Source organism: Equus quagga, chromosome 9, assembly GCF_021613505.1.
Source record: "Equus quagga isolate Etosha38 chromosome 9, UCLA_HA_Equagga_1.0, whole genome shotgun sequence".
Classification (NCBI taxonomy): domain Eukaryota; kingdom Metazoa; phylum Chordata; class Mammalia; order Perissodactyla; family Equidae; genus Equus; species Equus quagga.
Window position 1 is genome coordinate 28,492,166 of NC_060275.1, and position 18,476 is coordinate 28,510,641.

The 18,476-nt window shown below is 44.1% G+C and overlaps 1 protein-coding gene across 1 annotated transcript in view; it reads left to right on the forward strand.

Annotated features, from left to right (window-relative positions):
- Positions 1-18,476, forward strand: part of LOXHD1 (lipoxygenase homology PLAT domains 1) — a 169,384-nt gene that overhangs the window by 38,259 nt on the left and 112,649 nt on the right. The window contains exons 6-8 of the mRNA XM_046672168.1: positions 2,724-2,872; positions 11,020-11,143; positions 13,612-13,862. Of these exons, the coding sequence (XP_046528124.1) occupies positions 2,724-2,872; positions 11,020-11,143; positions 13,612-13,862 (524 nt within the window). The remainder of the gene's footprint in view (positions 1-2,723; positions 2,873-11,019; positions 11,144-13,611; positions 13,863-18,476) is intronic.

Genomic DNA, 18,476 nt, shown 5'->3' on the forward strand with positions numbered 1-18,476 from the left:
CTAAGAAAAACTAACAAAAGAGCTTTCTGGAAAAAATATAAATTTTTATTTAAGGATAGACAAGAATACCTAAATAAATGGAGAAATATATTATCCTCATGGATGAGAAAAGACTCAATTTCGTGAAGATCTTCAAATTTCCCAGGTTATTCTGTAAATGTAATGCAATTTCAGTCAAATTCCCAAGAGGCGATATCCCACAGCTCAAGCTGCCATTAAAATTCATGTCCATAATGGGCTAAGAATTGCCAAGACAACTTTGAATAATGAAAATAACATTGACAGTATTAATAATATGGGGAAATTTACCCTGCCAGGTATTAAGACATTGCAGATCTCTAAGAACTAAAACAGTGTGGTATGGATAAAAGGATAAACAAATAAACTAATAGAACAGAATAAAGAGTCTAGAAACACAGAGAGGTGGCATTATAAATCAGAGGGAAAAGGATGAAATATTCAACTACTGGTGTTTAAACAATTCTCTAACCATATGAGAAAGATAAAATTGCATCTTTTTACCTTTCACCATACACAAATCTAACTTCCGGGTGGACTAAAAGACTTCAGTGTGAAAGAGCAAAATTGCGGAATTTTTAGAAGAAACTTTAAGAGAGGGTCTTTTTAAAATCTCAATTTAGGGTGGAGTTTCTTGATGTATTCGCTAAAAGCACAAACAACAAAGGAAAATATCGATAAAGCCCATTAAAACAAGAAAAAAGTCTTTATGATAAGAGATATCATAGACAAAGGAAAGAATAGAAAAATAAAATATGTGAACAGAAAAATGACAGAAGAGCAAGGTGTAAATGGCCAATCTCTCAAAATCTATATACGAACAATATATATGTATGTTCGATCTCTCCAAATAATCGAGGGAACGCAAATTAAAACCACAATGAAATACCACTGTGCACACACTGAAACAAAATTTAAAAGCACATATGTTAATAATGATTGTGGGGAATGGGAACCCTCACGTACTGCTGATGGTAACTGATGTAGTACAACCATTTTGGAGGGCAATTTTGCAACACCTGATATGTTGAAGAGGCGCCCACCCCAGGACCCAGCAACACTGTAGGTGTCTATCCAGAGCAGTTCTTACAAATGTGCAGCAGAAGGTGGGTACAAAAGAGTCCATTTCAGTGCATTTACAATAGCAAAAAACTAGAAACAATCTAAAAGTCCGTCAGTAGAAGAATGCACACATAATAGTGTTTTCTTCATTCAATGACTGTTACACAGCAGTTGGACGAATGAACTGAAGTTATTAACATCAACAGATGATCTCAAAAGCGTAATATTAACTGAAAAAAAGTAAGTTGCACAAGGGTGTATGAGGATGATGATACCACGAGGATCACAGGAGCAATAGCAATAACCTCAGTTGCTAACATGGCATGTACCATGCTCCAGCGCCGCCCTGAGGGCCTCGAATGTATTAACCCAGTTAATCCTCACAGTGGAGGCCATGAGGCGGTGCCATTTCCATCCCCATTGTACAGACGAAGAACTCAAGACAGAGAGATGTGCACTGTGACGTTATTTATGTTTAATTCCAACACATGCAAAAATATTGTATTTTATTTATGGATACAGACGTGCAAACAAAAATTCAGGTACGATTCACACCAGTGGAGGATGGTGTTTACTTAGGGGAGGGTGTGGGAGAAGGGGGATGGACCGTGAGACTTTAGACCTATCTGTTGTGTTTTATTTCCTTTAGAAAAGAGAAAGGTCTGAGTAAATTAGACAAAATCTTAACGTCTGCTATACCTCTTAAATCCGGGTGGCAGGTACATGGATGTCTTATATTATTTTCTATATTTTTGAATTGTGGCAATTTAAAATTTAAAGAATCAAATTTTAGAGAAGAAAGAAAACAGGATGGCTTAGCAAAAAGCTGGTGCTTCGGTGGGGTTGTGAGGGTTAATGTGACCTGTAGACCTGGAATGTGATAACAGAAACTTGCAAAGTAGAAAGAACAGATTAGAAGAGTCCTAATTATGTGCTTATCACCTGGGTGACTTTTGGCAAGTTCTTTAACTTCTCTAAGTCTCAGTTTACTCATCTGCAAGACAGAGTTAATAATACCTCCCTCTTGGATTGTGATGAGGAATAGTGAGGGGAAAAAAAAAAACTACGTTAAGCAACTGGCTGTGTCTGATGATGGTTATCATTGCTGTTTTCCAGAAAAGGAGTCAGACTGAAGGAGGTCTGTCGGCTGATGTCAGGCTTCCAGCCATATATACCAACTACTATGGTTGGGCTCCTAGTTCAAGCAACTGGTAAAGAAAGACAGGGCCTCAGGTCTAGGGATGGGGGTGCAAATTGGTTTACTAGGATGTGGACTCCGGGCTAAGGCAGAAATCAGGAGCTCAGTTACGGGTCCCGGGCACAAGCCACACAGAAGGCAAGTCTCTGCCTTAACTGAAGGCTGGAGGGGTTAAGGGGCCCACAGATCTCAGGGTGAAGCTATCCTTGTTGACTTCTTGTTAAATTAATAAACTTTATTTTTTAGAGCATTTTTAGGTTCATAGCAAAATCGAGTGGATGTACAGAGACTGCCCAGGTACCACCTGTACCCACTGCCCACACCCAACCTCCCCAACTGGTTGAGTGTTGAGACCATTCTTCAGTGGGTGGACCGTTAAGGTCTGCCGTCGGTTCTCTCCTCGCCTGGTCTCCTTTGTGATTTTCTTGCGTGTATGTGCACACAGGGGAGCGTAGGCTGGAGAATGAAAAGAACAACTTTGAAAAGGGAGCTGAAGACAAGTTCATGCTGGATGCCCCCGATTTGGGGCAGCTGATGAAGATCAATGTTGGCCACAACAACAAGGGCAGTTCTGCAGGTTGGTTCCTGTCCAAGGTGGGTTCTGCTGCCCGTCTGTGGTCCCTGCGGTCTGGGAGGGGGAATTCTGGCTCTTTAGAGGCTTATATTTGAGCCCTAACTTCCCTCTCTAGGTCTATCTGCCTCCACTCTTCTACCTAAGGCTGCTGGCCGCCCATGCTGCCCGACTCATAGCCTCCAAGACTTTGCTCATGTCCTCGCCTTCCTAGAAAGCTGAGTTCTCTCGTTGGAACTATTCAGGGCCTGATCATCCTTCAGGGCTCTGCCATGAAGCTTTCTCTGACTCTGGCTCACCAGAACCTCTCCCTCCCACGAATGCTGGTCACGCTGCCTGCTTCTAGCATTCTTTTTTTTTTTTTTTTAAAGTATGCTTTTTGGTGAGGAAGATTGGCCCTGAACTAATATCTGTTGCCAATCTTCCCCCTCTTTTTTTCTCTCCCCAAAGCCTCAGCACATAGTTGTATATCCTAGTTGTGGGTCATTCTAGTTCTTCTGCGTGGGATGCCACAGCATGGCTTGATAAGCAGTGTGTAGGTCCACGCCCAGGATCTGAATCGGTGAACCCCGGGCCACTGAAACAGAGTGCACAAACTTAACCACTCGGCCACAGGGCCGGCCCCGTCTAGCATTCATTTAACCCTAATCATAAGCTTTCCTGTGACTTATCTTGGGCTGTTGCTTTGTTCCTCAAATTTCTGATCTTGGGTCCCTCATAGTTTCACAACCCAGGACAAAGTTAAGAATCGAGAAGAAAGCAAAAAGGCTTGTGAAAAGCTAAAACATATCTGGTTCAAAGTTTGTGAGGAAAGCTCATGGTCCTGGCTCTGTCTTGCCCTGCCCTGATTTCGAAGGAAAACCCTCATATTCTCACTCAGAGTCTAGTGCTCACTTACAATCCCTTCTAGCAAACTTGCCGCCTGCAGTTTTAAACCCAAAGCAGAAAATTAGAGGGGAAAGAGACATTGTAATAGGTAGAATTATTGAGCACTGTAATGGGGAGTCAGAGAAGATGCAAAAAGCCAAAAAAATATTAGCAATTCCCAGAAGTCTTAGGTCACTTAGAAAATGGGCTACCAGCCCTTTGCACGTATATCCCTTAGTTGTGAGGCTATCAGTATATATCAGCGCATCACAGAATGACAGGAAAATGTTAACATGTAATATATTTTTGAAAAAATTTTGAAAAAGTCTTATTGCTTAAAACAGAAATCCTTCAGATTTATAATAATTTGACTATAGGGAATGAGGCTGTCTGATAGCTGAGGTTTTGTTATTGCTTAACTTCACTCACCTTCTTGCATCAGCCAGGAATGTATTTGGCTGCAAGTGTCAGAGAATTGAAAGTGCCATTTTAAAGAATTAGGAGCTTATTTTTCTCATCTCACATGAAGTCTAGATATGGTCAGCACAGGGCTGGTGCAGCTGCTTTCTGGGATACCTGCTCTCTTGCTGTGTCCCCATCCTCAGCACTGCGGCTTTCATCCTCCAACTTATTGCCTCATGATCACAGGATGGCTGCCAAACCTCTAGGCATCTTATCTATGTTCCAGGCAGGAAGAAAACAGAAGACCAAAGGGGAAAAATGCTTTTTCTTCTGGCAAGCCTTGCCTTATTTTGAGAGAAACAAAGCCCTCCTTGGAACTTCTGCCTACCTTTCATTGGCCAGAAAGGTGTCATGTGGCCACCCTAGCTGCAGTGGAAACTGGGACATCAAGTGGCTAGCTTTCCAATCTTTATAGAAGAAGTAGGCTAAGAAGAAGGTGATTGGGAAAGGGTGTTGAGTGAGCATCCTAGAGTGTCTGCCACGCTTCTCTCCATAACTAGCCTGAAAGTTCCTTGGGGGCACCTCTCCAGCTCTTGGCATGGGATGGAGCACTGAACCAGTGGCGTAAGCAATGGCCGAGTTTCTTTTGGATAGGAAGGGGCTCACCTGGTCCTCAGAGCAGCCAGCCTGGTGCTGCGCAGGGTTCCAGGAGGCTACGTGGAACTGCTGCTTGGATTGGAGAAGAAGTGGTCCAGGAGTCCAGAGCACAAGTAGCCAACACCAGGCAGAGGTGTGTCTTCAGGGCAGGGGAGGCAGGTGTGTTCTAAGACCTCAGCAAGGGTGTGGCATGGAGCAGGGACCTCGAAGCCCAGCTCCTTCATGCTGGGAAGGAAGGCAGTCTGAGTGGAAACACAAGATTCAGTGGAAGGAGCTGCGAAGTGCACCCGAGGGCCTGGGTGCGGCCTTGACGTGGTGGTGATGGCAGCTGCCCCCATGAGGTCAGGTTCCTTCTTGATTACACAGCCCACTCCCCCGCTGTGCTCTCAGAAGCTTCACGAAGGAGGCAGGTTCCCACGTCAGAACAGACCCTTTTGTCATCTTCATGATCAAAGGAAAGGACAGCTTGGTAAGGCGTGAAATCTACGGGTGAGAACATTATTTTTCCTTTCAAATGTTGTAAATCTTGTTCCATTGCCTTCTGAAATTTGATATTGAGGCCAAGCAGACCCTTGCTTCTGTCTGGACAACCTGTTTGGTGTTTTATTTTTTTTCCAACCAGGATGCTTGCAGGATTTTTTTCTTTATAATTCAAAAGTCTTGCCAGACCATGTCTAGGAGGAGGGGTCCTCTGTTAGTTCATTCAGCTCCCCTTCCCCACCTCCCCTCCCTCCCTGCTTCCTTTCCTCCCTCCTTCCTTCCTTCCTTGTTCTCTTCTTCTTATTGTTTGTTTTTCAGACAATATTTTAAACCAAAAGCCCAAGCAGGCTACTTTCAATGGGAGACTGGTTATTCTCTTTGGGGCCTGTGCTGTGTGTAGTGGAGGAATTCAGGGCCTGGTGTGCGCCTGTCTCACCCAGCACCAAAGTGGTGTCCCTCTCGAAGGTTCACTGGCTTCTGGAAAACTCCTAACCGCTTATTCTTTTAACTTAAGCCAAACCAAGACCCTCCCAGGGGGTAAGACATAAAGATAACTCAAGCATTTTATAGGTCGGTGCGCCTGGGTATACTAGGTATTTTCCTGAGGGAAGCATTGTGATGAGAAAGGAGGAATGCAGGTTTTAGGCACTAGGCGGGGTGGGTGCCAGCTGGAAACCAGAGGCTGGGAGAAGCCAGAGCGACCGACCTCTTGCACTTTCCGACTGTCCCACAGACAGCCAGCCCCGACCTCCTGCCTCCCCCACAGCAGCCTCCATCCGTCCCAGCTCCATTCACACTGACTGATCTGCTTGCCCTCAGCTCCCCAGAGACACCCGTTAAAGGGGCTGTTAAACTGACTGCGTTTCCATATTTGATGCCTGCACAGTGAGTGCTCCATTCTCCAAGCTGCCAGCCTGGGTTGCCGTGGCCTTCACAGGACAATCACTCCTTCGGCATTTACGTGTAAGGGCTCGCTGGGATAAATCTAAAAGCCAATATACTTAGCCCATTCATGGGTGGTCTCGCTCCTCTTCTGCCTGGTTAACTGACCATGTGTGTTTCTCAGCCCAGGCTGATGGGCCTCAGGGTGACCACGCCTCTTTCTCTGCTCTTCGCCCTCTCCCAGGGGCTGGCATCCTCCCCTCCCAGGCTTTGCACACGGCTTGGGTCCCCGTGTCTCATTAGTCCAACAATTGTGATTGACTCCAATCGTTGGCTCAGTTCAACAACCACTTCAAAAGAGCAGCAGTCACAAGATGGAACATTGTGCTGCCAGTGGGCCTCGTCCTTGTCCATCTGCTTCAGTAAAGAGACTTTCCCCAAATCCCATAGCTCTTCAGCAGCAGGACTGGTACCTGCCCCTGGTCCTCTGGATGCCCAGTCTGGATTCTCTCCACCATGCAACACGTTAGAAAGTCCAGAATTGTGTGTATTGCCTGCTGTGTGTTGTAGGGGGGATGTGATCCACCTGCACCACTGGCTCTGAAAGGAAGGGGAGACAGAGGCTCCTGGAGGGGATTTCAGGAACCTCAAGAAGCCAATGGGCCCTCACGTCACCAATTAAGACTCAACATTGAACAAACGTTTACCAAGTAACTCTGACATCCTCTGCACCACCACTGCAGCTATCATGATAAGCTATTACAATATTCTGCATCTACAAGAGATAATTCAAGTCCCTAAATAGTTATGTTTACTGTAACCTTATATTCCGAAATTTCAGGGGAAGTCCAGCTTTCAGTGAAATCGTTCTGTCTTCAGGGTTTCACAAGTAGCGTAGTGTTGATCAGAGCAAATTTCCCAGTTTGAAGACCAGGAAACAGAATTACCACAACTTCAATGCAAAGCAGGATGAGATAAGAACCTTGCTGAAGTAGAAACAAATGTTGTGGGGGTGAGCGGTGTCTGACTCGGCATCAGAGGAGGCTTCGGGGAGGGTCCGGGGAGCTGGGCCCAGAAGGAGGCAGGGTTTTGCCAAGAGGCGCAGAGAGGAGGACTCCTTTGGGCAGAGGGCGTGGTGGATGAGGAGGAGCTGGACGGTGGAACCGGCATATGGAATAGATCTGGGCTGGGGCACAAGGCTCAGAGAACTGAGCACAGGGAAATAAGGGAGGTGGGTTAGGACAGGACCACACAGCCCCTGATCATAATAAGCCATCAAAGGTCTTTACTGGATGAGGTAGCCTGCGGTGGAAAGGAGGGAGTGGGTATATGGGTCTCAGAGGAGAGGAAGAAAGTTTAGGGGAAAGAGCTAGAGTATTAGGGTGTCACCATTCGAATGCTGTCATTTACAGTTATTTATATTTATGGTATGTTCATATTATGTAACTTCGACTCCAGGATGACGAGTGAGACACGAAGCATGTGGGGCGGGCAACCTCGTGACAGGGAGGAGAAGATCCCGCCTTCCTTTGCTGGGCCTCAGTTTCCCCCACAGTTCGTTCCCTCGCTCTTCCACGAGACCAGGTTTTTCCTGCTAACTCCTTGATGCCAAGATTTATTTCAGAACAGGTTCATAAGCTCCAGAAGTCCTCCTCTTTTTTTCTCCTGTGTCCAAACTCTCCTATCCCTTGCCCTATGGTCTTAGAACTCTAAGAGGTAACTGCAATTCACTAATGGTTCTTGGGATGTGGAGATGGTTGATTGTGGGTCAAGGGCAACCTTGATGGATAACGTAGCTGCATTTTTGAAGGGAAGAGTGAAAACAGGGACATGTACATTCCTTTCTTGCCCTCAGGGCTGGTACATAGAGGGTACCTTCTGTGGATCACTTGGGCTGTCTGCATCTCAGGCACTCAGCACGTGGATGGGAGCGAGCAGATCCTTCAGTTTCCCCAAACTGCCCCGTGTGTGTGGGGTTCATTTCTTCTGCACAGAATGGGCCTCTGCCCCGATCAGGTTATGGAAAATTGGTGGAAGTTATTCCAATATCAAGGAGGGAGAGCTGCTATGAATCATAGTTGACACTCCACATCCATCTAAAACCTATTGACTCCAAGACCAACTTCATGTGTTCACGTGGATGTGTCTGCCCTGTTGGGGAGGAAAGGAAGGCCGGAGGCCCCCGACCGTTTGGGTGTGCCCCTGAACCACCTGCAAAGAACAAGGAAGAAATGAGCCCTGCTTGGCAGCTTCATCTTTTCCCTCCTCCTCTTTGGGCTGGTTTATCCTTCCTGGCTTTTTGCAAGGAGCAGTCCAGCCCGTGGCTCTGCTGTGTTTCTGTTGCTGCAGGATCTAGTGGGCTCCACCGTGGACAGGCCCCTTCTCCGGCTGCGATCGCACCTCCCAGGGGCTCAGGACCCCTGGTTTCCCTCTTGCCTCTCAGAAGCCAGCCCTGCCTGTGGGCTTGTCTGCAGGTGGAGAATATTCCTCCAGGCGATAATGGCTCTTGTTTTTGATGAGGTCATTGCTTCTGTCTGTCTGTCTCACACACACACACACTCCAGGCGTGTGCTTCTCTCATGCGTGGAGAAGGGTGCTTCCATCTCTCCAGTCTTATTTTACAACTGTTTCTGCCATAACAACAGCATCTGTGAAACAGCGGTCTGGAGGAAACACCACCATTTCATTCTGTCAGCAAAAACCGTTCCTGAGACGTCTTGAATTCTTAAAAGGAACTCCATGAAGACGCAGAGGTGTCTGGGCAACTGTGAACAGAAGTGGGAAAGCTGCTTGCTCCTCCCTCGGAAGGGCCCTTGGGAATGCTCCTGTAAGCAACAGGGGTCCCCGGTCAGCCAGAACCCATATCAGCAGAGGCCGGATGCCTTTGGGAGAGACCTCTGCCCACTCCTCCCTGTAAGGTCCTTCTACACTGGAGAGCTTGAGTCGGCTCCCTCCCTACCTCCCTCCGCCTCGCTGCTCCATCCCGCTGCACACATCACCATTTGCTCCTAGATGTGTTCCCGAATGTTCTCCCCTCGGGGAGCCAGCTTCCTTCAGCCTCATCTCCCGGACCTTCAGAAGGAAGGAATATCATAAATAATTGTTTCCATATTTCAATATACATCTGGAAAATTTCTAGAATTGTTCATGGACTTTTATACTCTCTGCACTGGTATTTGAGCTTTGATGTTCTCTCTCGGCCTTTCTTTGTTTTTTGGTATTTCGGAAAGTCTAAGTTTTAGAGTCTTGGTTGTTATTTGCATATTCACTCAAATATTGTCTCTTTCCCTTGTGGTTTAGCTGTGCAAGCTAGTTTTGTCCCATAGAGGTTATTTAACGGTACACATTCTGTTGTTCAGATTAGATAAACTTCTCAAGTCAGGAATTTCCGTCAGATCCCAGGTCAGCGGAAGGCCCTTTATCGATGACATCGCTATGAGCTGTGGGTGGTTCTCTTGCTCTTGAAACCACGGCTGGCACACTTGTCTGTGAACATTTAAAGACAGAGATGGTAAATCTGTTTATTTAGGTTTATTATTAGACTTGACACTTATCTGATAAACGAAGTCCTGTTTTTCTTCACCTTGTTTTCCCAACTCTGTGAGAGTCAGAGTAAGGGCGGTTAGGAGGCGGGCTGAAGCCTGGCTCAGATCCTTGTCAGGGATTCCCCAATCTCGCCTCAACCCTGGGAGATGAAAGCCACAGAGAAGTGTGCAGATAGATGAGTTGGGAGAGGCTGGACTTCCATGGCAGAACACCCTCTGGGCAGTACCACAGTGGTCTCCAGGCACTCAGCTTTGAAAGTACAGACACTCAATCAAATCAGCAGGTCCTGAAGGGTGACTCATACTAACCAAACTCACAGGGGACTGATTTATAAACCAGAACCTCAATGCTGATTTATCTGGGGAGAGAAGCCTAGTGGGATGGCTGGTTCTGGTTACTGGCTCCTCCCTGGTGGGTCATGTCCTTCAGGAGGACAGCTCTTAGCTCAGAAGTTTCCTTTATGAAAACTGGATTAGAACAAGGTGCACTGACTTCCAGCAGCCGAGTGTATGCTCTGTTTCCACACTGCAAATACTTTGATCTTAGGAAGTGAGCCTTCATTGAAAATCAGAGCCCGTCTCCATCAGTCTTAGGACCTGGGCAGATATTTTTACTTTCCAACTCACTCTGCCTGTCACCAGATGCTTCTGCCTGCACAACGCTGTGACTGGAGGACACGTTCTGGTTATTGACAATTCCTCTGATCTTAGACTGAGTTTTCCGTTGGGTCTTTCTGGGACATTTTGGGAGGGCCCCTTAGTTCCTTAGTAAGATCTAGAAGGCACAATCCTCTCAACCTCGCCAACCTAGCTCACATGTGAGTCCCCGAGTAAGGCTTCAGAGACGGCCAGTTCCACCAGCCTCCCTGTCAGGGGCTGACATTTTCTGAGCTGGTCACCAATCCTGGGATCTGTGTGTCTGACTTGGGGCTGGCAGTTCCCCTAGAGTGAACTTCTCACCTACAAGGTCAGAATCCCAACCTTCAGCAGGCGAAGAAGGTGATGATCTTGTTGCTTCCCCTTCTCGTCCCCCAGTCTCACGGGACACATCCTACAAGTTTCTTGCATTCAATTTCTTAAAATGATCTTCAGCAAAGGAGGGAACGGTGGCTCAGTAATTCAAGTAGGAGGTAATTACCAGTCATTCCTGTGTGACTCTTAATGCTTTGCATGGTTTTCCTGGCAACAGGTGTGTCCCTGTGATAAACTTTCCTTGGGCCACTAAAAAGATGAGATTGTATTCTCAGAGTACACTCAAGGGATGGAGGAATTGAGTTCAATCACCAGGTGTGTCCTCAATGACACTTAACGCTCCCTCCCTCTCTTCTCCTTCCCAGATTGTCATTGAAGATATTGGGAACAAAAGAAAATATGACTTCCCTCTTAACCGCTGGCTGGCCTTGGATGAAGATGATGGCAAAATCCAAAGGGACATCTTAGTGGGTGGAGCTGAGACCACAGGTAGAACTGAAGACAGGGGACTCCCAGCTGCCTAATATTTCATTTTCTGTCTGAGGCTCAGTGTCCTCCTCTGCGGGCCTGGAGGCCTGCAATCAAGCAGAAACCAGCCGTGTCTTCAAATGACATTCTTCCTGCTCCTGAAAGTGTTCTGTTCCTCTGGGCTGGCATCTGGGGCTCTGCTGATGCCAGAGGAGATGAAGAGATGCCCCTGAGCAGACTCGAACTGCCCAGGGCAAAAGAACTTGTCCACAGGATGAAGTCAGAATGTGAAGTCCTGATACGTGTGGACATTTATGAGGATGTTGATTCACTCTAAGCTCCTCCTCCTATTGAGTGCTTACTGTATGCCAGGCTCTCTGCTAGGTGCCTGAACTATTCCATCTCTTTTAATCCTCATATGACCCTATAATATAGGAAGTGTTATTGTTCCCATTTCACAGATGGGGAACCTGAGTCACATAGAAGTTAAGAGATCTGTCCAACGTCACACAGATGGTAAGTGACAGATCCAGGATTTTGTCTGCCCCCTAAATCTCTACCTCGTGTGAATTCCACAGGGATCCTGCAGCTCCCAGCTTGGGAAGTTCATGGATGTTCCAGAAAGTCGATGTTGGTGAATGTGCACATCTGAGAATGTGCTCTAGAGCAGAACCTCCTGACACACCACTGCATGGAGAATAAGTCCAAGTTCTGGGCATAACAAACAAATTGCTCCACAATTTGGCTCCAGTTTACCTTATCAGCAGAATCTTTCAACACCTTCTCCTACTACTTCCACACACCCTCCGCCTCGTCTGCACACCATTCACTCTTCCCTCTACCGCCCCCCCCCCCCCCGGCTTCTTCCTGTCCCCCCCCCTCCCCTCCCCCTCCCACTCTCCCCCACCCCATCCACATGCCTTCCTCTCTCCCCTCCCTTAGTTGCTTGCCTTGCTCTTTCTCTCCCTTCATCTTTGAAGCATGCTTTCTCCTCAGCCTATAATGCCATTTCTCTTTGTGTTTCTCAAATTCCTGCTTCCAGTCACCGACTCTGAACTCTCCCCTAGCTGCTCTAGGCAGGGCAATTCCTCCCTCTCCTCCAGACGTTTTGGGCAGACTTTGATTGCTACTGTTTAGCACACCAAATGCTCCTCTGCTCCAGCAATTTCAGCCTCGACACTGTGGCACCTTGAGCTGGTCTGACCATAATTGGGTGTGTCACAAGTCATTTGTAACAAGAGTTTGTGAAGTATTTACTTAAAAACAAATACTAGAATGGATTTAACATAACCCCTTTAACCATGTTGATATTACTTGCCTCTTAGAGGTGGAGGGAGAGGAGAAATGGTCGTTAGAGGTTGGGAATTGCTGGTAACTGAGGCCTCGGGAGAATGTCTTGTGTGAGAACACCGTCTGTCCACGTGTTTTGGAGAAATAAAGCTGGAGAGCCACTCTTTTAGGGCAGCGGCCGTTCCGTTTTATCTCCATGTTATCCCTGAGGCCTGGCATACAGCATGCACTCAATAAATGTTTGTTGAACAGAGGAAGGCGTAAATATGTGAATGGGTAATGCATTCATGTAGTTGCCTGTGCTAGCTCCCAAAGGAGGTTGGGATTTTTATTTCTCGGAGGTCACGGCATGAGAGTGGGGTTTGGGATGGGGCGAGGGGTAGGAGGGGGTAATTAGCAAGGACTAAAGCGCCATTGCTTCAGACTTCGGGGCAGAATGAAAGAATGAGGCCAGACCTTAGCCGAGCTTCCTGTCCAAATGCTTGTCATTGGTGTTTTCTCTGACTCTGTCCCATCTCGGAGTTTAATCTTCCCTCGCTGGATCTTCCCAGAGCTCCATATTGCCTCCGACTGACCAGAACCCCAAATGGCCCAACCCACAATGCTCTCTCCTTGCCTCCATCTTGCCTCACCCCACCACGTCAGGCGGTGAAGGAGGACATTAGCACTCTCTATTAAAAGTTATGCTTTAACTTATGAGCAAAAGAGCAAGCTCGATGAATCAGTTAGCCCTGAATATAAATCTCCTCTAGACAGGGCTATTCCTCTCTTATGTAAATTTTATACATAACATTAATGGAGTTGACTATTATAATTAAATTAGACATAAGAGAATTCATCCGGCAGCTATTAATAATATACCCCTGGTAATTAGCTTTAATAATAAGCACTATTCTTAGCCAACCCAAGTTCCTCCTTCTCTTTGTTGGTTTTCTGTAACCAGGGCTGGCAGCTTCCTGTGATAATACCTGCGGTTTTTTCCTAAACTCGGATCCATTGACACACAAACTGTGAAAAAGATCAAGCGAAGCCCAGAGGGGCACTGGATGTGATCTTGAGGAGGAGAACTTGGGGGAATGAGGATGGATGGAAGAGGGAGGGAGGGCCTCGGGCAGTGGTAGCCAGGCAGGGAGAAAGTGGGGAGGCGATGTAGTCAGCTGGCACTGATCCCTCTTCCGCCCCGGTTGTTTCCACACCAGCTATCTCATACATTGTCACCGTCTTCACTGGGGATGTCCGTGGGGCTGGAACCAAATCCAAGATCTACTTGGTCATGTACGGGGCCAGAGGGAACAAGAACAGTGGGAAAATCTTCCTGGAGGGCGGCGTGTTTGACTGTGGCCGCACAGACATCTTCCACATCGAGCTGGCTGTCCTCCTCAGCCCCCTGAGTCGGGTCTCCATCGGACACGGCAACGTGGGCGTCAACAGAGGCTGGTACTGTGAGAAGGTAAGGGACGGCCCTGGAGGACCCTTCCCTGATTCAACCCCTCTCTTCCTTAATTCATAAATACAAATGCCAATCTGAATCCTACTTCCTACTTCCTTTGGACCAGTTGCAAGCACATGGGCGATGCCTTTCCTTGGGCATTTTGGATGGTGTCATGCCCATCCATCTCGTCTGGCTGATGGTCAGGAGTGAGGACTGTTCTGTAAATGCATCCAAGGGACAACTGCAGGGTAGATTACCTGGAGGGGCTCAGGTGGTGGTTATGGATGATCCTGATTCCTGGTATGGTGTTTCACCTCAGCCTATAAATCTCTCAATCAACAAGTACTTTTAAATATACGTTTATATTGTGGAATACTTATGTGTTAAAGAATATACATAATAAAAGTAAGATATAAAGAATCATAAAAAACAAGTGTCAATTTTGTTTGCCACCCAACTTAAGAAATAGAACATTTCCAATGCTTTTGAAACTCCTGTGTCCTTCCTCAATCATATAATCCTCTCTCTCCTAAAGAGCATACCCTATTAGGAATTTAATCTATGTGTATATTGTTTGTAACTAGCACTTTTCACTCACCATTAAGCTTTAGAATTTCATCTGAATTGATAACTGATGCTGTAGTTCATCCATTTCCAATCCATTCCATTGCATGAATTGATTACAATTGATTTGCCCATTCTTCTATTGATGGACATTTGGGGATCGTTTCTTGATTTTTGCTATTCTAAACAATGCTGTGTGAAATTCTTGTACGTATATCATTGTACAAATTTGCAGGAGCTTCTCAGGCTGGACGTTCTGGGTCACAAGGTAAGTGAATCTTCAGACTTACAGGATAATTGTATTTCCAAAGTATTCTGGATCATTTTCCAAAGTAGTTGCATCATTTTACTCTCCTATCAGCCATGTGTAAGAGACATTTTGTTCCATACATCCTTGTCAACACTTGATATTGTCTGAATTTTTCATTTTCACCACTTTAGATGTTGTAAAATGATGTTACTGTGGTTTTAATTTTTATTTTTAGGAGTTGTTTGTTAAATCTGGATATTAATCTTTTTGGGGCGGGGGGGATTAGTCCTGAGCTAACTACTGCCGATCCTCCTCTTTTTGCTGAGGAAGACTAGCCCTGAGCTAACATCCATGCCCATCTTCCTCTACTTTATACGTGGGATGACTACCACAGCATGGCTTTTTGCCAAGTGGTGCCATGTCCGCACACGGGATCCCAACCAGCGAACCCCGGGTCACCGAGAAGCAGGACATTGGAACTTAACCACTGTGCCACTGGGCTGGCCCGTGGATATTAATCTTTCGTTGATAGTATTTGTTCAAATATCTTCTCATAGTTCGTTTACAATGTTCTTTGAGGAAGAGAAGATTTAACTTAAAAGTAATCTATTTCATCAATCTTTTCCTTTATGGTTAATGGGTTTTGTGTTGGTGAAGGAAATCTTATCTATCCTAAAGCTATAAAGACGCTCTCCTATATCTTCTCCTAAAAAGTGTAAAGTTTGGTATTCCCATTTACATATTTACATCTTTAATCTACTAGGAGTTGATTTTTGTGTGAGGTAGGGATCCAGCTTTATTATTTTCCGTATAAATAGCCAAATGTCCCAGCAACATTCATAAAAGGACTTTTAAAAGTTGAGTAAAGTTAAGAATCACCTGGAATTCTTTTAAAAAATACATTCCTGGGGGCTGGTTAAGTTCACGCGCTCCACTGCAGGCAGCCCAGTGTTTCGTTGGTTCGAATCCTGGGCGCGGACATGGCACTGCTCATCAAACCACGCTGAGGTGGCGTCCCACATGCCACAACTAGAAGGACCCACAACTAAGAACATACAACTATGTACCGGGGGGCTTTGGGGAGAAAGGAAAAAAATAAAATCTAAAAAAAAAAAAACCATTCCTGGGCTCCAACCCAAACCTACTGAATCAGAATTTCCTGGAAATCTGGATATTTAACAAGTGCGTTAGATAATTCTTATCATTAAGGAAGTCTGAGAAGTACTGATTTACTAATAGTAGTTCTTTCTCCGCTGTTCTGAAAAGGCAACTCTGTCATATGTCAGATTCGTGAAATGTATGATTTTGCCTCTGAGATTTCTAGTCTGTTCTGTTTGTTGATTTAACTTATCCCTGCACTAAAGCAATACTCACTATCTTCATTTTATATCCTTATGCTGTCTCTTGGCCTCTGCTAGGGAAAATTTGCCTACCTTATTCTTCTTCCTCAAGAATGGGTTAACTATTTATGACCCTTTACCCTTTCATAGAAATTTTAGAATTTTCTTGCCAAGTTCCGTGAACAACTGTGTCAAGCAGAATTCAATTGAAGCTGTAGATCTATTTGGAAGAACTGACATCCTTATTATACTGACTTTTCCTATCTATGAACATGGTCTACCTCTTAACATTTAGGCCCTGTTTAATGTTTTTTAATACAGTTTTATATTTTTCTCAATAAAGATCTTGTCTGTCTTTGTTAGATATGTTTATAAAGACCTTACAATTTTTGCTGCTGTTATAAATTATATCTCTTTACAATTATATTTTAAACTCTGTAGCTGATGTGGAAGGAGAAGGACTTTTTGTACATTGAGTTTGTATACAGCCATCTTGCTAAACTCTGTAATTAATTCTCATAATCTGTCTATAGGTTTTGAGGGGACTTTCTCTGAAGGTAGTCATATGGTCTGTGAATAATGACAGTTTGGTTTCTTTCTTTCCAAACCTTATCTTAAAAATTTTTTTTTTCTTATTTGACCACCTGCACAGTGCAAGACTAGATAGAAGGGTAATAGTGGACATCTTTGTTTTGTTTTTCATTTTAAAAGAACTGCTTCTAATGTTTTATTTAGTTAATTATGTTTGCTGAGAGTTTTTGATAGACTGTCTTAGATTAGATTAAGGAAATCCTCTTCTATTTCTGTATTGTTAAGAGTTCTTATTACGATTTGGCGTCAAATTTTATCTAATGCTTCTTCTGCACTTGGTAAGATAGTCATATGACTTTTCTTTTTGATTTATTAAGTTGGTAAATTATATGACTGCATTTTCCAATAGCAAAGCAATCCTGAATTTCTGTAAACCAAACTTGGTCATAATGGATTTTAATTTTACATGTTTCTGGAATTTGTTTGTCAACATTTTATCTAGAATTTTGTATCTATGTCCATGAGAGGGATTGGCCTTTAGTTTGCCTTTCTCATATAGTCCTTGACAGGTTTGATCCTAGAATGAAGTGAGGAGTATTCCTTCTCCTGAAAGAGGGTATATACGGTTACAGCGATCTGGTCGCCAAATGCTTGGATGCAGGCTTCTGAAAAATTGTGTGGGATTGTGTGTGTGTGTGTATGCATGTACGTAATCAGAAATTACTTACTGATTACAAAAAGTTTTTGTTTTTGTTTTGCTGGTTAGAGACTTATTCAGGCTTTCTATTTCTTCTGGAATCTATTTTAATGAGCTATATTTTTTCCTGGAATTTCTGTATTTGTAGATTTTAAAATGTATTGGCATAAAGTCGTATACTTTTAACCTCTACTTATCCTTTTAACCTTTACTGCATCTGTAATTATGATCCCCTTTTCATTCCTAGCGTCATTTATTCATGCCTTCTTGCTTTTTAAAATATCATTCTCACAGTTTATTTAGCCCTTATAAATAACCAACGTTTGACTTTGTTTATACTCTATTGTATCTCCTTTTTTTGTTTTATTTATATCTGGTCCCCCAATGCTTAGATGCAGTCTCCTGAAAAATTGTGTGTGTGTGTGTGTGTGTGTATCAGAAATTAATTACTGATTTAAAAAAAAGTTTTTGTTTTTCTGGTTATAGAGTTATTCAGGCTTTCTATTTCTTTTTGAATCTATGTTAATGAGCTATATTTTTAACTTTACCTCCTTTTAATTTCTGTGCATTTCTGTTGTTGCTGTTTTTTCTAAATTCTTGTTGGATTCTTAGCTCATGAAATTTTAACTTTCTCCTTTTGTCATTTAAGCACTTGATACTATAATTTTCTCTCAAAGTTGTGCTTTCGCTGCATCCCACATGTTATAATATGGGATATTTTTATCACCATTCAGTTTAATTTTGTTTCATTTTTAAAATAAACTTTGTTGAAGTATAATTGATGTAAAATAAAATACACAATTTTAAACTGTACAGTTTTATGAGTTTTGACAAATGTGTACACCTGTGTAACCATCACCAGAATCAATATATAGAATGTTTCCATCAGCCAACGTGTTCCTTGCAGTCAATGTCCATGACTCCAAGCAGCCACTGATCTGGTATCAGTTATTAAAGATTATATGTGTCTTTTCTAGCATTTAATATAAATGGAATCATACAGTATGCACTGTGTGTGTGTGTGTGTGTGTATCTGACTTCTTTCACTCAGCATAATGTTTTTGAGATTCATCCATGTTGTTTCATGTATTAGTAAATCTTTTCGTTGCTAAGTAGTATTCCCTTGTTAGGGTACATAACAATTTGTCTATCCATTCAACTAGTCATGTACGTTTTGGTCATTTCCAGGTTGGTTTTGTTTTTTTTGGCTATTATGAATAAAGCTGCTATGAATATTCATGTACAAGTCT